The sequence below is a fragment of the Vanellus vanellus genome, assembly GCF_965231255.1.
Source record: "Vanellus vanellus genome assembly, chromosome: 3".
NCBI lineage: Eukaryota > Metazoa > Chordata > Aves > Charadriiformes > Charadriidae > Vanellus > Vanellus vanellus.
The window spans coordinates 2,490,712-2,515,714 of NC_138907.1; the positions used below are offsets into that span (position 1 = coordinate 2,490,712).

The following is a 25,003-nucleotide window of genomic DNA, read 5'->3' on the forward strand; positions in this document are numbered from 1 at the left end:
ATGCGTTAACCCAACGTGCAAGGGAAGAATCTGTCTGTATAACAACATGGATTCTCAATCCCCTTCCCCCAGAGTTATTTTAATCCAGATAATTTTTCTGATCCCATTAGCCACATGGCTCCTTGAACAGCTTCTTTTGCCCAGCTGAAGAAGTTGTAAGGAGAGGGAGTAAAAAAGGAAAGTAGGGGATTGGGTAGGTTAGCGTTACATGAAAAATAGCGTTAGACATGAAAAATCACAGTCTAAGATGATAAGTGATAAAATAAGCTGTTAGAATGGCTTTTCCTAACATTCATCATCAGTTGGCAACAGAGCATCAAGGACCTAAGAGCTCTGTACTGATGTACATAAAATCAAAACAAAACCACATTAAGACCTAAACTTCCCCTCCCAGCCCTTTCCGTGGTTAAACGTGAAAGTTCACAACAGGACAATGAAGGAAGGAAGGATCTGAATGCACCAGTCATTCACAATAGAAAAATAAGCCCCTTAAAGTCAGATGAAAAGCCCATGTTCTTCTACATACCTTAAAGATATCCTTTGAACACTGAGTAAGGATTGTACTGAAAGTAGAAGAGAGACCTAATTCCACTAGACTCTCTAGATGAGTCATTTTCTCAGTTTCAGTCTCCTCTCTTGTTTGTTCTAGCGTGCTGCTCTCTATAAGTCCAAAACATCTACACAAATACAATAAGTACAATTTTAGTAAGTGGAACTTGAAAGTTTTAAGTTCTTCATGCCAAGCTTTCACCTATCCTTAGCTTACTTACCTATCCATGAACTGTAGGACAAAATCCTCAAATTCAGCAGTTGCAGAGCACAATTCTCTTTCCACCTACAGTTTTCCAACGCAAAAGAAGCATAAAAAGTTGGCTTTTCTTAAGGAAATGTAATATAAACTTTATTTCCTATATTAACTACTTCAAAAACACTTTCAATTTTGAAATTATATATACTACAGTGCATTTCCCATCAAAGTTTGTATAGTCTCAAGTACACTACATGAAACAATTACTACATTTTCTTTACACTGTGCTATCAAATTTCCTGGCCTTGATGTTTAGCCAAATAACCTCTCGGGGTGAAATTGGGTCTGCCTCCATGGATACAACCTTTGGCCTTACTACTGATCCTCCTTTCCAACAGGAGATCAGCGAGTGCCAACTGTGGTGGCAGACTTGGCTCTGCTAACATATTTATATTAAACATTCAGTGTACAAACTCCTCTGTTAATTTCTGAGTGCTGCAGCTCTGGGGCAATGAAATTAACCTTCTTCCAGTAGCTGAGCACTCAGAATCTCTGCAATTTGTAGCTATTAACTGTTCTCAGAGCTAAAAGAAGAAACTTCTAGCAGTGGATGAGACATTTTACATGGCAGTTGCAACTTCCAGAGCGGACACCGCTGCTGCTGTCTCACTTGTAATATGCCAGATACAGTTTCACTATCTGTGCTTGAACTGCCGTATCAAAGGCAGAGGCAGAATCAAAAGCCTATTGATAAGCAGAGAAACAGAAAAACTATTTCGCTTTCTCTCCTCTATTTTTTGCTATGTGGAAAAGAAAAGGACAAAGTATTAGAACAATGCTGGAGAAATGGAGCGCAAGGAGCTCTAAAACTAGAGACAAATATAAACAGCACTCCAACGCAGCAAACAGGTGGGGTGACCACGTCTAATAACAAAGGGGCAGCAAAGGATAAAACACTGAAGAGGGAGATGAGGCTCACTGTCTAATGAAGTTACTATCTCTTGATTGGATGAGATTAACAAGCATCTGAAGAGAAAGCAATAGAATCTTAATCAGAAAAAAGAAGCATGAGTGCAGGAACACTTTAACGAGGTGCAAGTGTTTTGAAATTACTTCCCATTGTAGGAAAACAACCCTGAAAAGCTAAAGAGTGCACTAGTTTTTTGAAAAATAACTACAAACAGTTGGGGGGGAGGGAGGGGAGGGTTGGTGGGTTGTTTGTTTTTTGTTTTTTTTTTTTTTTTTTAAAAACACATATGAAGTTTTCAACAGGAGACCAAATTCCTTCCAGAGTCTACCAGACAATCAATTAGTTACCTTTTACCTTGTTCTAGGCTGGACTAGTTTTGAACCAGAAGTGGCGCATATACATCTTACAGCAACTCTGTAGTCACCTCCTTTTTGTTTTTCTTTACTGTTAACATTAATGTTTTGCGGTGACAAGAAGTTTCAAACATTTAATGGTAATAAAGCTGCTATTTTATTAGACTCGGAAAAATGTAGATGGCAAGAGACCTCTGAAGTCCATGTAGTCCAATCTCCTACTCAAAGCAGGGCAAGCTCTGAGTCAAATTACACTACTGAGGGCCTTGTGCAGCTAAGTTTTGACACAAAAATATTAAACTGTCTGAATGTAACATCTCTACAACCACCTGTGACTAAGAAGCAATGCTAAGAATACATGGCCAATTTGCACGCTGATGTCAGCTCTACCACACTGACCAGAAGCAAACGTGATCTGTATCTTCGGTTTTTTGTTGCTTATTTGTTTAATCTAGTTTTACAGATACAAGAAGAGTAGCAAGCCTGTTGCAGTTCTGAAGAGATTATTACATTGCTAGAAATTAAATTGAAAAGTAGGTTATAGTACTGTTTTCATAACTGCACAGCATTCTTACCTCTGAAAGATCATCTCTTTCTTGCAATACAGATGAACAATCTACTAAAGGCACCAAAGTAGAAAATGTTGCAATGAACTGGAATGTAATCTGTTGAGAGTTGCAAACAGCTCTTTAATAAGTGTTACTGTATTCTACACATTAAAAAGCTTTTGCAATTAAGGTATGGGAGCTAAAGCAAATTGTTACATTAAAACAAAAATTCCAGAGCCTAATTCTTCCACCCCAAAACTTCAATAGTTATTTCTGATTGCATATATAAAACTTACCAGTCAGCACTGCGCAAAACCCCCTCAATTTTTTGAGTAAAGTAACACTTATTTTGTGCTGAACTTTAAAGTTACCAAAACCCTATAACGTTCACATTGTTTGAATAGTCAATTAATATGAATTCCTGAAGATGTGGGCTTTTAGGACCTAACTTATCAAAAACCTAGTGATAAAGGTCTTCCTAATGATCTTAAAATACCACAAATATTTGCTAGGAGCTTTGGAACATCTATTTTACTTTTTTAGCCTTTTCTTAGCTGCCCAAAAAGTCAGTACAATGCTTATCACAATCTGGTGTTAAAGATTCGCTTGGTGTTGTCTGACAATCCAAAAGCATTATCATGTTAGAGGCTTGTAATATTAACTTTTTACAAATAAAACTGTGTAGGAACAAAATCACTCTGGAAACATGAGTTACTTGCTTTCGTGCAAATATAAAAAAAGCTTTCAGAGTGAACTAGTTGGCTAACTGTCTTCTAAAAAAAAGGTAAGGTTCATACACTCACCATGCATTTGCTGAAGTCATTTGGATCCACCCCAGGCAATGCTCTCATCAGTAGAGGTAGCATGTGTGTTGGACCTTCAGGAAACCACTTCCCCCCAGATACCAGACTACGAGCTACTCCAATTACACAGCTTAAAGTAGCTGTGAGCTGATGAGGTTCTGTCAAAGTCTCAAGTGCAGGATATGTTCTAAAAAGTTTAAGAGCAGTCGTATTAGGAACAATAATGTTCCTAAAGTCTTCAAAGAAAATAAAAGTGGATTGCATGTGTTATTTTCTACAGAAAGGGTACAAAATCTCTGCAAGAAAAATTCAAGCTAATAAATGGTTCCAAAATTTTTTTCTAATCTTTTTCCAATGGACTTAACATTGCTCTGCTAGAAAATGTTCCTTTCATTTGATCAGTCCTATTCACAACAAATTCAGGATTAAATAATTTGTTAGCAGTTGCAATGTAGGAATTAATAACTGCATGGGCTCCTAGCTTCAAAGCTATGACGATCTGCATGTTTGAACTCTAAGCTAATGCAAGCTGTATACTTAAAAGTGTAAGGTTCTTGTGGCAAGCATGAAAACTTGTCTTGATTACCTCTAAATAGATGAGGGATATATTACTTAATGTTACATTAAAGTTCATGTCTTTTTTTATGAAAACCTGTTAAGTAACTGATTTTTAAACTTTTTTTTTTTTACACTATACTTTTTAGCAAACTGCATAACACTTCCTACTGTTATCAACAACCTACAGTTCAAACATAAGTCATAGTGCTACCCTTGTCCTATGTCATTCAAACCACAAAAGACATACATCTACTCCACAAAATGAATTTGGAACTGCAGCCAAGGCAAACATACCAGTGATAGTCTGAACTACTGAGCAGACGTTCAGTCTGCTCTCAAAACAGAAAAAGTAGTCATACCCAATATGGGTGTCCATTGCTGTCCTTCTTAGAACTGTTACACTTGAAATGTTTTCATATAAGAGCAGATTTATCAAGTTTTTACAAACAGGTGAGTCAGGAAGGTATGGAACTCAGGAAGGGCTTTTCAAGACAAACTCACTTCTCCACTGTTTCTACAATATGAGGTGTTGAAGTACAAAAGACTGCATAGGAGCGGGAAAATGGATAGGGGCGAGGAAGAAAGCTTTTCCTTGGGGCAGCAAGGAGTCACGTTTTTCTTTTGGAATTTCAGGCACCAAGGTATTAGTAATAGCAGAAACTAAATATTTTACATGGGCACGTACTTAAGTAGTTCGCTTACAAAGTCAGAAGCAATGACAATAATTTTAAACACTCTGTAACTGTAACATACTCTGACACAAAACATAAATATCAAACTTATGCTTATTACTACACAAATATGCAACATCATCATTTACATTTGGCCCAACTGAAAGGTAGTGAGAAGACATAAGGTGGCTCATGAATTAAGGGTACAAAGTTGCTTTTTCAACTGATCCACCCACTATCTGAAACAAAATGCTAACAGAAATGCAAACCACCCGAGGACTACCCTATAGTAGTCCTCAGAGTATAGGACTACCACTTGCACAAGCTATAAACAGCTCCCAGAACTATTCCATTTGCCAGGTGTTTAAAAAAAACCCAAACTAAACCAGATAAATGAAAATAAAAAACGAAGTCCTCCCTCACTCTCTGTCCTGATTCAGGTTATTGCTCAGGGGTGTGTATTAGCAGCTCCTCTCACTGCAAGCATTCATTTGCAGCAAGGAAGCTGATTATCATTTAATACGATTGCTTTGCATATTTATTTGCTGGGACAGGAACACGGAACTTGTAGGGTTCCAGCAGAACTTACTTCTCAAGTACAGGTGGAATTACTAATTCAGGACGCATTAGTGCAAGGTTCTGCAGAGCTTGGGCAGCCTCCAGGCTTCCAGTTTTACTGAACATAGCCAGAAGAACAGGTTGAATAATGCATTCTACAAAGTCTGTAACATCCTGATCAGTAAGTTTATGACTATCAGGCACAGGGGTTAACCACGTCATTTTCTTGTAGCGCTCACGATGCAGCCTTCTGACAACACCACTGGGTAACCTTTGAAGTAGTTTCATAAGTTTGTTCTGTTGAATATACAAGAAATGCTATTCAATTACTTGGTAGTAGCAGAATTTGAGCTGCTAAGCGTACAACAGACAATTAATAAGCCAATATCTTGAAATTACACAATTGCAATAAAAGATGACTCATAAGAGCTGTAAATACAGTGTTCACAATTTGCCATTAAACTTCAGTTCTGAAAATATTAACAGTTATGCTGCCAGCTATGATTTAATGAAATCATGAAAAATACATACAAAGGATATAGTCAGGAATCAAGATTACTTACCAGTAATTAGGATGCCTTTAAGAGCATTCTCTGCACATTCGTGTGTAAGCAAATATCCTATTCTAGAACAAGTCAGCTCCTTTGCCACTGCTTTGAACAGCCTTGCTATTTTAATCTGTACTTTATACCAGCTATCACAGGGAGATTTTTACGTTCTCTAGCATAAGACTCCACTAGCTACACCATCGAAAAGTTATGCTTCATCAAACTAGATATGCATTAAAAATATCTTTTGCTTTGGTTAATCAAAACTAGATTTTGCTAACTTGGAGGCAATAGCTCAGTAATATTACAGCTATGTCACACAGGCAATACTGATGCTGTATATCACCCTCCTTCAAAGTGCTGACTTCTTTTTCCTAGCTATATATGAATTAGATGTCTAGTTTTGGACTTCTAAACTGCACTTGAGCTAGATGTTTGAAGAATACTACCGTTAGCTGTAGTCCTGACATCAGGATAAAAGTATGATTTCTATGACAGTACAATTGCGTATCCTGAAAATTAAAGCCTCAAAATATTATACAACCAGCAGACAATCTGGCTGTTGGGAGTACATAGCGCATCTATCAACACATTTGATTTGACAGGTTTGACCATTGAAGTTACAGCCAAAGTTATTGCCTTGACGTGCAAAAAAACTCACCAGCCAGCGCCCATTATTTGAAGGGTGGTAAAAAGAGGCAATACTATTGAACAGTCCAGACAAGTGCTTCTGCACTAGTTTACTTGGTCCACCCTGTAAAAAATAAAACACAGAATTTTATTACACGAAGTTAAAACAAACAGCTAACACAGTAGTATGAGGCACAAATGAACATTCTCACTTATCACAACAATACCTCAAAGCATCAAATCACATCTGCAAATTAATTCCCTTGCCCACCCTCAGCTCAGCGGTAAGTAGCAAGTTCTCTCCATCTGATCTGATGAGGTTCACCCTAAAAGGGTCATTCAATCGTTCATCAGCTCCCAAGTGTGTATCCACAGTGGCGCTTGTAGCTGGCTGTTCATTTCCAGAATGCCACAGACAGTGGCTCTGAAATAAACCTTTCCACCCACATTCCGAACTGACAGTGAAACAATGTACTTTAAAACAAGCCTTGGGCAAAAGATAGCCTAAAAACAAGCTTCTGCAGTGAGCTAATCAGAACAAACATTATTTTTTAATACATACTTGCTTAAAGCTTTGCATTAGTTTTTGTTTCACTTTATGAAAAAGTTACTAACCATCATGGCTGTGATCCACATTACCGCATGTCCTACATCATAAGCATTTGTTAGGAATCTTGGAACAACAACTTGATTGCTTCCCACTGGAAGATTTAAACTCCTCAAAATTCTGGTAAAAATCTGAAAAAAGAAAAACACTGGCATAAAATAATTTATTAATTTATCCCATAAACCCAGCATAAATTCTAATCAAAAGATGTTTGGTGGTTTTTGCGTTTTTTTTTTTTTTTTTTTTTTTTTTTTTAAACAATATAACTGCTTCAAACATCTTTAAAAAAAAAATCTATAAGCTGAAAGATTCAAAAGCCATACATACTATTTAACAAAAGAATACCATTTAGGGCCATTTCCACAAGGAAAATGGATTAGCGACACAATGAGACAGCACTTGTCTAGTAAGGTATGTTGTTGCTTTGATGTGGTTTTGAGTTAGGTGATAACAGTAACAACTTCCAATGCTGTCTGTTACAAAAGGATGGCTCAAATTTTCAAGAGTTAAACTTAGGTCTTCAAATGAATGTACCTAATTTGAAAAACTGGGGCACTGCAGCGTAAGACCCATACAGAGAATATAAAATATTCTTAACTTAGTAACACTGAAGACTTATCTCAAAGTAAACAAAATAATTTCATAAAATGAGCAACATTACCTTTGGTACATATGGATCCCAGTCTATGTACCCAATGTTGTCAGTGGCCAAGCGAGCAAAAAGATTTACTAGATGCTGAAAACAACCATAAAAGAAGGAATTAATTCATTAGAATATATCTGTCATAAAACATGCACAAAGCCCTTAATCTACTTTACAGATGCCAGATAAAAGCTACCCATGGCACTAAACCACTTGTAATAGGAGATTTCACTCTATCAGAAGCCACCAATATTTCATAACGCACCTGAATTCCTACCTTCAGGAGTCCAACTCATTACTCATCTGAGCACCTACAAAGCATGTAATTGTGATCTAAGTTCTAGGAGAGACAGCCTGTCAGAATATACACCCATTTTTTTTAAAAAATGTTAAGATCTACTAATAGTACTTTTAGAAGGTATATGCACACTCTCCATTTCCCCACGCTCTATGAATTAATATGAAAGGCAGAATGCATTCAGTACCACTTTATTTCTCAACTATTTATTATTAGAACAACTCTGAAGAACAGTAGATGAACAACAAACTTATACTTGAGCTATATGATGTCAAAGACAAGAAGTACCTTGGTAAGATGTATCTTTTCTCCCTTTGAACAGCTTTGAGCTTTTTCTGCTTTTTGAACAGCTTCCACAGAGCAGAAGACTCCTGCTAGTAGCTTACAGAAAGACACCTGTACTAAGCTTCAGAGTCCTTCAAACGCTACCACCATTTTATCAACTGGGCATACCAGACTTCATCTCTGCAGCAAAGGTTGGGAACAAACTCCAGGTGACAGTTAGAAGAGAGAGCTTCTAGGAAACCCACAACGCAGCTTAAGCAAAGCAAAAATCTCATAACATAAGAGGCTCTAACTTGGTGATTTCATCAACTTCAACAGAAACCTGCTACCTACTTCCACAGCCTTTGCATAGAAGACTATTTGGATTGGTTACTGGAAAACGTCTTAAGGAATATTCTGAAGAATGCAACCCTACCAACAAACACTTTAGGAATCCCCTTACATGCAAGAATGAGAGAGAGAGGCTCTGTAGAAGGTAAGAGGTTTGGGAAGAGAATAAACAGGTATCCAAAGACAAACTACTTTCTTGGAAGGGAAAGGACCCTGTGCTACCCACTTTGGCTGCCAACGTAACATCCCAGTTCTTGGTAACTTCGATCAGAAAGTGATACGCCATGCACACACTCCACAGTAACGCTGAGCTGGAGCAGATTAACAAGCATTTATGATTGTCAATTCATCTCACAGTGCTTCCTCACCACTAGAGCGCTCCCATTTGAGCTGAATGTGGATACTGGCCTAAAATAGCATCTATATATGCATGGAAGAAAATTCAATCAACATATCTTGACGGACTACTTAGCTTCTGCAGGATCCATCCTACTTAAAGCGCACTTGCCTTAGCTGATGTCTGTCACATTCGTAAGCTTTGGTTTATAAACATGTGTGACTTGCAAGGGTCACAGGCATTAGCTGTTAGATGGGATGGCAGTACGTGACTATCTAGGAAGACTCCACTGCCAGAAGGCAGTCTCATGAGACCAAAAGGGAACTGAAAGATGTCCTCAGGAAAGAGTTATCAGGACTAAACAAAAAAGGAGATGAAGTCTCACTCTCATATCCTGATCGTGGGAAAGCACATAATCCACTAACACTCCTTTTATGAGCTTGTCCATGAGCCTTGATGCTTCTATCTGTACGTATCTTGAAGCTATGGCAAAGCCAAAAGGAAGGGCCATTAAATAATCCTGCCTAATTCAAAGACAGATATTCACAGAAGAACAGTTCACCTCTCCATCTGAAGGACACGACAGCTTTGGAAAACACAATAATTCAATTCCGTTACATCTGACACAGCCTGAAGACAAGTGTTACATTTTCTTAAATGATCTACATTTTTTATTTGATTTTTAGGAAACACCCACTGAAAAAAAAAAACACCTTACCATGCACAAAGGCAATCGATTCTATAGCTCCTCTTCAAACAGCAAGTCTAACTCCTGCCAAAGCAAGCTGAGAAAAAGCTTGCAGCGTACAGAGGCTTAGAGTGGATTGCATGGTCAGAACCCATATGTCTAATTATCTGCATCCAGGCTTGATGAAATGAACAAGCCGTAAGAAGTGGACAAGACAAAGGAAACAAGAAGTGAAAGCTTTGGGGAAAAAATAAAATTGTTTGAGTCTTCTGAGTAAGCTGTCAGAATACTGTGGAAGAGGGGAAAAAATATCAGAGACAACATATGAAAAAGCTTTGATGATTATTTGTTAGACTGTTTGACAGAAACAAACCAAATCATGATATCAAAGTGCAGGCTGTCATCTTTCTGTCAGAAAGAGTAGACAGAACTGTGATTTTTAGGACAGCCATCAAAAAGATGCTAAAGTGTCTACAGACAATCTCAAATAAAGCTTTGGCAATCACCCCTGTTCAAATCTGGACAATTGCCAACTCTTGGAGAGACTGCCTTCCTTTATTTGTGATGAAACATAACTCAAACCAGAAAGACCTACACACACAAGGCTTTCCACAAAGGAATTGCCAGAAATGGAATGTGCTACAAAGGTAGCATTCAACGGTGTTTTGGAACTCAGCTCTCTCCAAAGACAGAGATGTCCTCCTTGTGTATATAGGCAGGAGATTAGTAAGAGAAGCCAGATGGTCAATAAGCTTATGTTCATACTGACTATGGAAAAAATCTGGTAACAGGCCAAGTTTCACTGCAATAAAGCCAAGGAACAGGTCAGCTGACAACAGTAACACCTAACCTGCTGGTGGTGTTGTCTCAAGTTTGTATCTAGCCATATGAGACACACAAAAAAGGCAGACAGGTACATAGTAGACTATTTTCCTTGAAAGATATTACCCAATGGTATTTTTGACCAAGGGGAGTACACGTTCTTTACTGTGTCTAAAATAAAGATGACGACAACTCATTGCTGTCAAGGCAAAGCATTACTACTCAAAATTAGGGATCATGAAAGATGTTTTAAGATATAGAAGATGGGACTTTACAGAATTATAATTTATAGAAATCAAAATAGCACTTTGCATCATTGTAAGCAGGCAGTCTGGAAAGTGCCAGCACTCCCAAGGCTGGAAAGAAAAGCTTCATGAGCTAGCCATTAAACATTCACCAAGCACAAGTCCAGTCTCATTTATTCAGCCAGCAATTGCTTGCTAACAATTGTAATTATTGTCTCTGCTTTCTTGTACCAGTTAAAGCAGAAGGGGAAAAAAAAAAATAAATAAAATCCATTCTATCACTGTTTGACTTCAATGTCTTGCAAGCACACTGCAGGAACATTTAAATTGATTTCTACTAGTGTATGTAAAAAGTAAATACTTACCCCTTCCCATTGGGGAAGATTTTGAACTGACACCCAAAGGCCTATAAATTCATCAAACCAAAGCCTGCAAGAGGACAGAATCAAAATAATTTTAGTGTTGTTAAAGCAGCTCCTTCCCTGGATATTTATCCCTCACGTTGTGAGATGGTTGCAGAAACTCACCCGCTTCTCAACTCATTCAACAAGAACAGGGATCAACATGGACATGCTTGTATCACTGTCTCCCACAGCATCCTCCCTATCCCAAAACCGATCCTGAGTTTCAGTCCTTGTTTCTTTTACATCTCCTCTTTTCACACAAGTATTTCATCAGCAGTTCTCTTACGTACTTCAGCCTTGCCATTGCATTACATATTGCTACCCCAACATGGCTAAACCAGATGAAAATAAGTCACACTTCATTTCCCTCTACCTTAAAATCTAAAATTGACTGATGGTTAGCAAGCGTCATTACCTTCTTCTCTGGATTCATCTGAAACCAAGCATGTAAACCCTCCATACCAGTCCCTTACTTACATTCACCTTTATAAACTATATTTGTTCCTTCCTTGAAGTTTTCACTAAGTCTATAGCGCAAATATACTTTAACCTAACCAGCCTAAGTAATCTCTACATGCACTAAACATCACTGGCTTATGTTTTGAAGTACAATAGTTCTACCTTAAAGGTGATCCAAATACTGTCCCTTCCTGCAAATGCTTCTCCTTTAAATCTCAAACTCATTTCCTATAGCAGGCTTCCAACCGTCTCACATTTCCACATCTTGACAGTGAATTGAAGACCTCTGCCTCACAATCTTAAATTTGGAGTAACAGCTGTACTTTAGCCTGTATGAAGGACTCATCAGAAGCTACCCCAAATTACACAGATGGTTGGACTTAAAGCTGTGCTATCGTTAATGATTTTTAACTTGTGAGACTATTCCTTCAGAATTGAAGTGCATCTAATTCAATTTAGTTTGCTTTGTTGTATACTGTGTGCTTTTCTCTAGAGAAAGGAGAACTCAAGAGAATAGGTACTACTATTCCCTCAGGTTACTTTTACAAAAGAATGCTGACAGAATTTCTGTCTTGAATGCCTTCCAAAAATGCTGTTAAAAGCCACCATTCATTTTGCTGGTTGACTTCAAGTCATCCTGTAAAAGACAATCACTTGCATTTGCAACACAATACTTTACCAATAGACATTCAATTACACTTACTTGAAACCTTTCTGGTGAAGTTCAGGAGGAAGGGTAGTAGGTAGAAATAGTTCAAAGTAGGTAATAGCCTTTTGCATGGTAACATCAAACGGACACATTAAAGGCCTCCATTCATCTAGCATCTCCACAGTGGCATCTTCAGGAAAATATCTGAAAACAACGAAACCAGTGAACATATACAGGCTTCGTTTTAAAGTTTGGTTCTTTTAAAAACATATTTAAAATTATCTAATTATTTGTCATAAATCTTAATTTTACAGTAAGAACATGTAACCAGGGGCAATAGATAGGCACTCCTCAACTCTACTTAACCTTCACAAACCACATAGTTGAGATTAAAATGATGCACCACAAATGTAACAAGATTCTTGTCTTGTTGATGATGCACCACAAATGTAACAAGATTCTTGTCTTGTTGATGATGCACCACAAATGTAACAAGATTCTTGTCTTGTTGAACCAGAAAGGACTTTGTACAATGCAAAACCATTTCAGTGTAAAGGCTGGTCAAAACCAACCTACTATTCACATTGGATGCAATATAACAAAAGATGACTTAAGGCACACAGAAAATTTATCTGAACATTAGAAGAATCCTGAAATGGTTATTTCTTTTAAAAGAAATTAAATATCCATGCAATGCAGTATTTAAAATGCATACCACATACAACTGTTTATACTGCATAATTATTGCAGTTGATAAGGGGCCAACTGGAAGTAACATTTTCAACGTCCCAACCTTAAGTCAGTATTTTCAAAAGACAAATATCACATTTTCCTCTTTAAAACACTGTGCTTCAGTGACTTTCGTATTCGTAACGTATACCAGAAAAATCAACATTGAAAACTAAGGGGGTTTATTTAGCTGCAAAACCACATGTATTTGGGGAAAGTGTAATGTTGCTTTATCCTGGTGTTCCTCATACAGACAGTATGTGTTTAGAACAGTATGTCCTACAGGAACCCTCAATGAAGTAACATCAGTATATGAAAAAACTGCTCCCATGAAAGAAGATACCTACAAATGGCCATATGAACAACGAATAAAAGAGAACAAGTCTCTTCTCTGCATCTTTGCAGTATCTTAAACTGCTAACAAAGTCAATTAGTGCAGAGAGCAACACTGGTTCAGGCACATACATTCCCAGTGAACATAACAGAGTACAGAAGATCAAAAGCAATGGCAGCCTTAGCTAGTGATATCCTGGCTTAACCAACTATTAACAAATTTTCAACCAAGGCTGTTAAAAAGAAAAACAAAAATATTACACTTTGTTTAAATAATATACCATGGAACATGCCTGTCATTTTGTTTTCATTTTAAGCAACCTATGAACCTGAGGTATTGATCATTCATAATGCAGTAAAACAGAAAAGTCTCAACTCAACCCTCCACTCCTGACTTCATAGACAAGTAGGGAGAACATCGAACACGGAATGACTAGTAGAGTTGGATATTTTTGGGCTGGGGTGTTTTGCCTTTTTTTTTTAAACACTTTTCTTCCCCCTCTTAAAGTAATATTAAAGACATAGGCTTAATATAAAAATAAATAAATAAAAATAATAAAAAAAACACAACACAAACCACAACAACCAAACAAAAAACCAACAAATACTTACGGCCTGCAGCTCTTCACAAGTGTTTTCAGAACACTTTCTACAGAACTGAAACAAGAAAGGAAACGTTAGGGTAGTATATTACTAAATTTCAATGACAGTATAAAATAAACAACCATTTGCTGATTTTTCCCTCAAGAGCTTAAGATAATGTTGATGCAATTAGATGTCTTCTGTGAACATGCAGTAGCTAATCGCCTTCTACACAGACCTAATCATAACGATTAAGATTTCTCTGCTAAACTCCTGATTCTACTTTTCATATACCACTCTAATATTTACTGCATTAAAATAAAGAATTATTACCATTTATTACAAGTAATATCCTGCATTTTATCCATGAACAACCAACAAAGCACAGTAACTTCTTAAGGGAAGTTGAAAACACAAACAAAAAAAACCAAACAGGTTTATGGACTTCATAAATACTTGTCAGATAAAGGCAACAGACTTCAGAAAGTTGTTATGAGACTCCAAATACCATATCTGTCCTTTTCAATCTGGTTTTGGATTTTGTCCAGTGGTTCTAAGAAAGAGAAGTGAGCTATCTGCAAATCAACGGTTATTTCATTAGCTTCCCTCACAATTAACAGCTGATTTTAAAAGTGTTCTCATCCATAGCAAGAAAACTTATTTGAGAAATCATTTTAACATTAATTGTCACTGGATGCCACCAAACCACTTAAAAAAGACTCAAAGAATAAAAGGGACAGGGAAGAGAGACAGACGTTGATCAATGGAACCATAAAGGTAGTAAACTGCCATGTTCTTCCAATCTTCTGTTTATTACAAGACAGGCTAAAGACTAAATTGTACTTTTACCAAAAAACATTCCCTGAATTAAAAAAAAAAAAGAGTTCTAGCAGAACTTCCTACATCTTTTGGATATTCTTTCTGTACTCTTAATAGAAAAATTGCATCCTTTAGTTCATCATCAAAAACTAACATACAGAAATGTTATTTTGATCAGAAAAAGATGATGCAAATGTATCATCTTTAGAGTTTTACCAAAGAACAGTTTAGGTCAATTAATTTTGAGACACACAGATACTGAGCATGCACACACTCTCTCTCTAGTCCTACACAAAATAAACTGATCCCATACAAGCCAGGAGAAATATAAAATGGATAAACCCCTATTTCACTTCAACACCTCAACATTCACTGCAAGCCAGCAAAAGCCCACCCAGCCCTCATACCACTACTTCAGTTCAAGCAGCACTCTAGAAGATGCAAAATTCTGTACATTTTATGCAACAGTGACAAAGTAAATCCATGACGTCTCCCAGAATGAAAATTTTGAGCTGACTGACAGCCTCTAAAATTTGGAGAGGAATGGTCAACCATTCATTAAACAAAAATAAGATCAAACTCTGCAAGAACCTCAAAGATTCTGGGTTAAAGCGAATACTGTTCTTGAAAGAGTTATGAAATATATAACAGTTGTTCCAAGAGTAGATAAATAAAGCATGAACCAGCAACATTCCTTATGAGCATTAAAGATTAACATGAAAAAGATTGGTGTGACAAAAACAAAAATGCTATCCCCATAGTATCACACTTCACTGAAGTAAACTATTACTAAGGAGAACCTGAAGGACAGAAGAATTTTAAGACACGCTGAAGCCAGCGATCAACAAGTATTTCAAATTTACAAGTTTTCAGTCAGATCTCAGCATTTGTTAGTGGAAGAGAGCAAAGGAGAAAGACTGGAAGGGATGTCCCCTCCTGCCTTCTGATTACAAATTTAGAATGGAAGCTAGAAAGAAAAAAACACCAGCAGAAGCAGACAATTTTGTACATAAGGATACTTCCATCTAAGACTACAGACCAACTACGTAAGACATCCTGAAAGATTCCCGTTTGATGACTACTAGTTAGAAAGGGGCAGGACAATACAGCTGGGGAGAACAAGAGACTGCTGGTTACTGTTTTCATTATCACCTTGAACCTGAACCAACTCTTTCAAAATTTTTAGCAGTAGCTTCTGTTCCACTTTTGGTTACTTTCTGCACACCCATCACTGCAGAATTGCTCAAAAAATATCTACAGTTACTGCACTCACAAATGTCTATACGCTACTCTACCACTAAACCTAGCCATGGATTAATAGAGCACAACAGCAAACAACTATATACATATTCCACAAGGGATTGGATCAGCCTACTGTAATTTGTACTCCTGTCCTTGCTCAGGTATTTAATGCCGACCATTTGGAGAAGGTATTAAAACCTTTGTAATAGAGATAATGAAGCCACTCACACTGGAAGGTATTGCCTATTAATTACTGAAACAACAGTGTATTTAATGAGATAAAGGAAAATTTCTCATCCTGTTCAGTTTTCTTTGCTTTTAGTTCCTCCTTATTACCTGAAGAATTATTAGCTTATTATTATGCCTTGCCACATGCATATGACCATGGTGAGACCATGGGCATCCAGCTCTGGGGCCCTCAGTACAGGAAAGACATGGACCTGTTGGAGCGGGTCCAGAGGAGGGCCACAAAAATGATCAGAGGGATGGAACACCTCTCCTATGAGGACAGGCTGAGAGAGTTGGGGTTGTTCAGCCTGGAGAAAAGAAGGCTTCAGGGAGACCTTATTGGGGCCTTTCAGTACTTAAAGAGGGCTCACAGGAAAGATGGGGACACACTTTTTAGCAGGGCCTGTTGCGATAGCACAAGGGGTAATGGCTTTAAACTAAAAGAGGGAAGATTTAACCTGAATAGAAGGAAGACACTTTTTACAATGAAGGTAGTGAAACAGTGGAACAGGTTGCCCAGAGAGGTGGTAGACACCCCTTCCCTGGAAACACTCAAGGTCAGGTTGGACAGGGCTCTGAGCAACCTGATCTAGTTGAAGATGTCCCTACTCATTGCAGGGGGGCTGGACTAGATGACCTTTAAAGGTCCCTTCCAACCCAAACCACTCTATGATTCTATTCTATGATATATTAAAAAACACCTAACCATACCATTAACCTCTATCACATTATCATTTTGGCACTAGATTATTTTCTTCTTTTGGAAAGGACATGACCGTACTAATTTGTAAATCTGGTGTGTCCTCACCACCACATTTTCAAAAAGGAACATGTTTCAGTTAAAACATTTAACATATAGACTGATACTGTTGACTGTTACCTTATCAGAAAAACAGTAAAAGCACATTTTTCAGTTTTTCAGGACAGATTCAGGCCTTAAGTGATAATTCTAGCCCTGTAGCGGACACTCCATTACAAGAGCTTAACTTAAGACAATGAAAAGAGCAACCAGCTATAGTTTCACAAATTGTTATAGTGAATTTCAAACTATGGTGAGTCAAATACCAATCTCCTATTGGATTAGTGCAACTAAAAATTTCTTCCTAAAAAAACCCAAACAAAGCAAACAGAAATGTGCAATTCCACTTCCACTTATACCACTTTTCTGAATTTATATATACACCAAAACTCCTGATACGGTTTCCACGGCAAAAATTCACAGTAAACTCTTCTGATACAGAAACTGTGTTTCACACTTCACAGCTACAAGGTTGTTGCTGGGTGTATTTTCCAGAACCTATTACCTCACTGCTAAAGCACTTTCCATGATTTCATCGTTTTTAATAGTAAGGTACGCTTACTCGGTAACATGCACTCCCACACCAATACTGATTTTGTCCATATTCAGCCACAACAATTATTCAAATATAAAATCTACCTTTCAATTGACCCTAGAAATATATATGCTGGTTAAATTAGTTAGCATATAGCCACTTTATCAGCCACTTCACACACGCTATCTTGTTCCCCAATTAGAAAGGTTTACATACAGTGCGACATTCTCATAAACAGTGGTGTAATGTTAACATCGGTTTTCCAATACAATTATTTATGCAGAAAATTACACCTGTGTGACAAGTGTTACAATCTAACAGAACATGCAGAAGATTACACATCGGCCAGAGCTGAACAAAACAAAAAGTCATTCTTACCACCTATGTAATACATTAAGCACAAATGTTTTAGGTGAAGACAAGCCTGGTCGATATGAACTGAATGTAAAAAAAAAAAAATAAAAGTAAAACAGTAGTTAAATTAACAGCTATAAATCAAATCAAGTCAACTTTAAAAAAATATCTCTTGACTTCCACCAAAGTGATACCCCTCAAAATTGATGTTAAAAAAAAGAAAAAACACCGTATGAGAACAAATCGCACTGCATATTAAGGTGGAGTGTCTGACATCTAACACAGTTAATAAAAGCTAAGAGTTTCAGACAGACCATCACAACTGATATCCTCCTCCCAGCTTAACCTTCTTTTCTCTCTTGGCAAAGTCTCCTCCCCACTATGCTAATTTCTCACGCAGTAAATTAAAAGTGACTAGTCAACGTCCCCACAGAGCAAAGAATGCAGTTTTCAGTACGTGCTAGCATATCCATAAAGTAAACCAACTAAAAAAGGCTCTGCTCTTTCAGATTTTCACTGGGAAGCAATATCTACAATTAGCAAAATAATGCAATTCAGCAAAATAGTAATATTAGCAAAATTATTTTTCCAACTGCATAGCCATGTGAGAAATTCATCATGAAATACTCTGTAACAAGTTACAAGGCTACATATATTTCCTGTTCATGTCATTTCTCAGCAATAGGATCTTCCACTCAGTAGAAGCAAGCAGTGGTAGTACTTTAATATCCCTGGACAGAATTTGGGGTTTTTTTTTAAGTCAATTAAGCATTTTCACCTGCATTTCTTTATATGAAGTTTCAATTAAAATTAACAGTGATTTATCTATGTGATATATTTTGTAATCTGTAATTTATAGAGCAGGACCTTCTCTAATTGGAATTATTAGAAAAATTGTGATTTTTGACATTTGGCAGATGGGTAGGTATTGGCAACGTAAAGAAAGCAAAGAAAACAAGTTTTCAATTCTGAAATCAGTGGAATGTTTCTAAAATTCTTAACTGGGAAAAATTTGATTTTTCCATATTGCATCATTGCTTTAAAAAAATATATATACACATACACATGTATTTCCTATAGAAGGCATGTCATTTTTCTCTGTATGCATGCTGATCTACACCTAGATTAGGGATACTGGGAATGCTCACAGTACATATATTTAAGAACAGTACTATTTTTATTTTCCCAAACCCCTACTGTGTTATAGAACTGAACAGCAGACATTTAACCTGAACATCAATAAAATTTTAACATTTAATCTGTTAAACTGTGGGTTATCATCCTAAAGTAAATTGATGAAGACCGCAGTTCCAGCATATTTAAAAATTAACTCAATTGCATTCATAAAGAAAGGAACATCGTAACAAATACAATTCATTGGCAGAAGGATATACATGATGTAGTACAGTCTTGCATGCAATTACTGAACTACACTTCATGAAAATACAAGCAAAATATTTACTTTGTATCAAATTCCAGATATTAAAGGCAAATTTCTATGTACTTTCAGGTATTACAGGTACTTACAGCCTATCAAATGTTTTAAAATGCAAACTTACTTGGGAAACCAATTTAATCCAAGATGTTCTGTTTTGGAGTATAATATCCTTTCCAACATTTCATAAAGTGGTCTCCATGGTAACTCTAAATCATCCCTGGAAAGCAGTTCTTTTTTCCTAATAGAAAAAAACAACAGAAACAACAAGCACTTTAGGCTTAAACATTTACGTCGACACACTGCACATCAGAATACCCCAGATCACTGCTCCGAATTACACTTATCTTCAGCATTTGGCACAAACTGCAGGAAGGTCAGGCAAGAAAAAAAGCTAGCCACTTGCAGCATTTCAGCACGAAAAGAAGCTGTCAAGATCTTCAGGAAAAGTCTGACTAAGTGAAATAAACATTATCAAGTTGTGAGACAGTCTTCATTGTCTCCCTGTTTGAGATTCAACCTTAACACTTGGCTCTCTGAGACGTTTTCTTTTCCCAATAGCAGGAAAAAAAAATGACATTCTTTCATTTTCAGTACCAATCCTAAAGCTCGGAAAGGGTCAAGGTGCTCGCATAGTGCGAACTCTTTCTAACCCACATTATCTGTACAGGGGAGATTAAGTGAAGCAAGCTCTAAACGAACATACTATTACATTAAAGTATATAACAACATTAAGCAAGTGAAGTGATCAACTACTTAGAGACAAAAGTTTCAGCAGAAATCTGTACTTACTTTAACAGGTTTATCAACAGGCGTGCAAATCCTTGCATCATGCTGATCTCCAGTTTTGGAATTGTTACCAACTCATACAACAATTTGATAAAAAGCACATGGTCTTCTCTGCTAAATTTTCTCCCATATAATCGGATGTATCTACAAACAAAACACAGGACGAGTCAGCAATAGTTTTAAACATTTCCATTTTATCCAAGACCTGAACCAGACTTCACCCCACTAACTGTTTAATGAAACAAAAGTAAAACCTAGTTCACAAGTCCAACAAATAAGAACCTGAAGATATATAGCAAAAGATGACTGACAAATGAAACTAACTACAGAAAGAAAAAGGATGACCAAATAAAGTTTACAGTCTTCCAAGATTCTACAAATAGCATAACTTCATGCTCACACCAGACACCACAAAAACGAGTGTCATTCTTTCACCTCAGCTCAAAATGTACTAGCCATTAAATTCAGTATTTCCGTATCCCCATGTATTAATTTCTCTCAAAGAAACCCCAACCAAACAAACACACACAAAACCACAACTGTCATAAGCAGCCTTATTATAATCTATCCTTTTCCTCTGGGGCACTTTAAGGAGGAGACAGGATAAAATAAGTATCAAGTAAATTCCAAATTTGATAGCTTCCAGTAAGGCCAAACAACTGATTTAGACACTAAGCTTTGCTGGTGGTGTGTCCCATTGCTATCCCTTATATTTACTATCTTAAGAACGCATGGATCCGTTAGGACTAATTCTGTAAGAAGTGCTTGCTGTTTTCAAGTTGAGATTGAAAAAATAAAAAGTTTAAAGTCTTAAAAGATATTCTGTACCAGCAAAACCTATATAAGGTTCCAGTGCAGCATTTTACGTGTCACACAACTATAAATTACTACTCACCTGGGAAGCACACTTTCCTTTTTATTACTGCTCCAACTATTCTAAAAGATTCATAAGAAACCTTACTAATATGCTGTCCCTCCAAGCAGCAGTTAGACAAAGCTTACAAGATATGAACCCCTATAAAACATTATTTTGAGAAGCCTGTTCACTGTTTTTGTTTAAGATTTCGTGGAGGTTGGATTGATTTGTTGCTAAATATACACCAGTGGAGCATCAAGGCATGTTCTGGTAACATGAAGAATGCCAGATCTCACACTGCTTATTTGGTATGCAGGGCAGGACACATTGCAGAATCCTACACTGGAACCACCACGTGAAAAGATAAGGAAGGAAACGTCTCTGAAGGACTCCTACTTGAAAGTAATAGAGGCTAGGTAATTTTAAAGGGGCAAACATCAGCAGTTACTGATCTAACAATGAAAACAAACTGCATTGATTCCCAAATTTGGTTTCTGAAATTGACTCCTGTGACATTGAGGAGTTTTGTTTAATATTATGTCTGTTTTAGTTTCAAATGCCTCGTGCTCCTCTGTAAACTTTTATTCCTCACAGAACTGCCAGTGTGAGAACAGACTACTCAAGAACTAAAATTCAGATCCCTTCATAAACCACACTTACATGAAGCGCATTTCACACAGGCACACGAGAGCACACAGGATCTGGACTCGATTGCTTGAGTACATTTTTTTTTTCTTCTACTTCCTCATATCCCCATTCCTCAATTTAAAACAAAATTATCTCTGAACTTTCAGGATCACCCACATATAGTAACCTTACTAAAAGGAGTTAGTTTCCCTAAATATACATATACCAAGCCCCTTGCTCTTTCCTCAAAAGATTATTTTTTTTTTTTCAACCTTCTTCCTCCAGTTTCCCTTGAAGACACAGTGGAACAGCCACAAGGCTCTGGCAAACTGACAATCACGTTTTCAGAAAAAAACAAACAAACAAAAACCCAAACAAACCCCGACCAACTCTACAGCACCTCTGCACCTCTTTACACTTCCCTTTTCCTTGTCTCATTGATTTCAAGGGGGGATTTTTACATCTGATGGGCAGTATTTTCACTAATGCTCATTTCAATATGTTTTACTTATTTCAAATACAGAAACAAATAAAACACAGAATAACCCACTCCTCTACCACAGGAACCTAAATTATCTGGATTGGCCACTACCTACCAATAGAATTACACCATCAACAGTTGAACACCTACACTTTTCACCCTAAAATGGACATGCAAAAAGAATCCTCTGAAAAAAAAAAGGTTATGCCTGATTTTGTGAGGGCTAACAGAAGTATAACTTCATCATACTCATTTTAATAGCAATATTTTACCTTCTAAAAGCATACATTGCTCATACACTGTATGGGAAGAACCCACAGTGAAAGTCTGGAAGCTTTTTCGAGATAAATGGGGTAATAATCAAGAGAACACAAAAATGTTGACTCTCAAAAGAAAAGCACATGCCCTGAAATCAGTCTGATAGACTTAACAAGCAAATCAAGAGGTGTTTTATATGACCATGAGAAAGATGAGCAGCCACACAGTCCTATCACTCCCACCTGGTCACTCCCCTGAGTCTTCACCTACTGTTTAACAAAAGGGTAAGACTGTTTTATTCAATGACCGAACTTTACAGGAATTTGCCTGCAAGTATGTGTGTACTTTTCACCACAGTACACATCCGGGAAGGAAAACAGCAACACCAAAGGCTCATTTCAGGGTGGAACAGCGGGTTCTGAAATAGATTTTAACCTTTAGTAACTTCCAATTAATTATCTTTCAGTCACATGCACTTACATGTACATCTCCACTCCCATAATACCAGGCATGAAGCAACAAAGAATACTGGGTTTGTTTCTTCATGCATGATTAACAAAAAGAAACAGCACAAGTCTGAAATAAATTTTAACTACAAAGAAACACTATGCAAGAGATCAAATTAATCTGTCAGCTTTGCTATATATAACAAAAAATAAAATGTTTGGCTGGCTACCTTTCTTGACATTTGTTAATGGCAGTTCTATTATACAAAATACTGTTTAATTAAGAAAGGAGGAGTAAAGTACACAGAAACGTACTGAAAACAAAGATGTCACTATGCCCAAGAAGCAGAACTAGGTGCCAAATTGCTCCCACGTTTACAGCTTCTTTATGTGTGTGGGGGTCAGATTTTAAAACCATCAATTATATTTCTTAACCCAGCTGTGCATAAAGACAATGACAGAAAATAATTACTTCTAGAAAGAGGCTAATCACCTTTTCCTCAAGATTAAATGAGCAAAATGTAACAGAAGGGAACTCCAACATTTTCAAAATATCCTCTCACAGAGGATGAAATATCGCCATTACTAAATAGAAGAATATACACAGAACAATGAATCCTGAAGGATGCCTAGGGGCTAATCACACAGATGTATGTTCACCATATAAATGGTGGCTTTTCAGGATAGAAAAAAAATATTGAGTTATTGGGGGAAAAAATAATGCTAGAACTAAATTTCTGCAAAACCAAAAATAAGCTTCTTATACGAAGGCAGGTAATACTACATCGTGATGATTCTTGAAATCTTAATTCCACTTCCCTTTTGATTCCTCCTTTAAGACAACCATCAAAGGTTTTTAAGAGCTCTCAAACTCTACCGGTCAGCTGCAAAAAAGATAAATAAGTTGTTCTGATTTGGAGTTCAGTGACGTGGACAGAAAAAAAAAAAAAACAATCCAAAACCAACAAAACCCACCCAGCCACCCTGAAAAACATGATTAGGAACTGAAAATTCTGTTTGCAGCTCCATCATTTCTGCACAAAGTACAGGGTCTCTGGAGATGAAAAAAAAAAAAAAATTAGAACCCAAAAGCCAATTCCCTATTCTAACAGTATTACGTATCCAATCTCTCACTCCACAATTACAATAGGCCTATTTTTAGGAAATGTACTATCGTATCAAGTGGACATCCTAAATTGTCCTAGAAAGTTGGCTGCATTGCTACAGTTAAAAATTGCCTTCACTTACAAAGCTGAATAGAGCACTATCCTAAATTCCTAGCTATCTACTTTCATTTCCTAATACACAGGATTATGATTGATCTAAACCTCAGTTTTTGACAAATTATATGAAAAGCAATGAATCATGCTCAACAAGACTATTTAAATCACATACACAGTATACACACATCCCTTATATACACATATAACATATATACACACACAACCCTCATGCATGCAAAAGGAAAGCTTGTATTTTTCTGATAAAGATAGGAGGGAAATAGATGTAAAAAAATATTTACATGCAATAGTGATTAAAATACTTCAGCAAAGTCCCACTGAGATGTTTTCATCCTCACTGTAACTTTATGACCTGTCGTTCTAATTCAAAACAGTCGAGCTGCATTTTTTCCACACCTTACAGCAAGGCAGTTAAATGTCATTTTGCAATAAGCCTATACCTGACGAGCATATACAGTAATATTGTCAGGAACAGAAACTGTGTCCCTCAGCTCTAAAAACTCTACCCTTGCCTACTGAAGTAGAGAGCACGGAAAGACATTTGTGTGTTTTCCAGGCTGCAGAGTCAACTACATGTACAGTAACTATCAAATGTTCATATCATACTAATATGCTCATTTACAGGCTATGTTCTAAAAAAAAAAAAAAAAAAAAAAGAAATCTATACACAAAGTTTCTATGTAAAACATAAAAGAGAGAAAAATTGAAACAGCAGCCTATTTTTGACCTAGAGACCATAAAAAGAGTATGACGCAAGTCCACTTAAGCAAATGATTTTGATGCAACCTTCTTTTTACATGCACACACTGTAGCAAGTTATACAACTGAGATTCAGTCTTCTGCTTTCACAACGGGATTAGTGTTTTATAAGATACAGATTTTACTAGCCCAAGTTGGAGGAATCTTGGGGTAATGATTACAGGTTTAAATGCCAATCTTTGAGACAAGCAGTTTTACTTGCATAAGAAGTCCCACTAAGTCATAAGTTACTTAAGTAACTGCACTATTCCTGTCTTCACAGGAAAGCAAGTTCTCTCACCACACTCCACACACGCATCCTAACCAAAGGACCAGTTTGCATCACTGAAAATTATG

The 25,003-nt window shown here is 36.9% G+C and overlaps 1 protein-coding gene across 1 annotated transcript in view; it reads right to left on the reverse strand.

Moving 5' to 3' along the window:
- PSME4 (proteasome activator subunit 4) overlaps positions 1–25,003 on the reverse strand; it is a 69,964-nt gene that overhangs the window by 41,946 nt on the left and 3,015 nt on the right. Inside the window, exons 2-14 of the mRNA XM_082480875.1 lie at positions 20,003–20,143; positions 19,335–19,451; positions 13,829–13,873; positions 12,209–12,358; positions 11,008–11,071; positions 7,656–7,730; positions 7,003–7,125; positions 6,419–6,511; positions 5,241–5,506; positions 3,423–3,609; positions 2,647–2,736; positions 771–835; positions 527–677 (exon numbers count right to left, since the gene is read on the reverse strand). Of these exons, the coding sequence (XP_082337001.1) occupies positions 527–677; positions 771–835; positions 2,647–2,736; positions 3,423–3,609; positions 5,241–5,506; positions 6,419–6,511; positions 7,003–7,125; positions 7,656–7,730; positions 11,008–11,071; positions 12,209–12,358; positions 13,829–13,873; positions 19,335–19,451; positions 20,003–20,143 (1,567 nt within the window). The remainder of the gene's footprint in view (positions 1–526; positions 678–770; positions 836–2,646; positions 2,737–3,422; positions 3,610–5,240; positions 5,507–6,418; positions 6,512–7,002; positions 7,126–7,655; positions 7,731–11,007; positions 11,072–12,208; positions 12,359–13,828; positions 13,874–19,334; positions 19,452–20,002; positions 20,144–25,003) is intronic.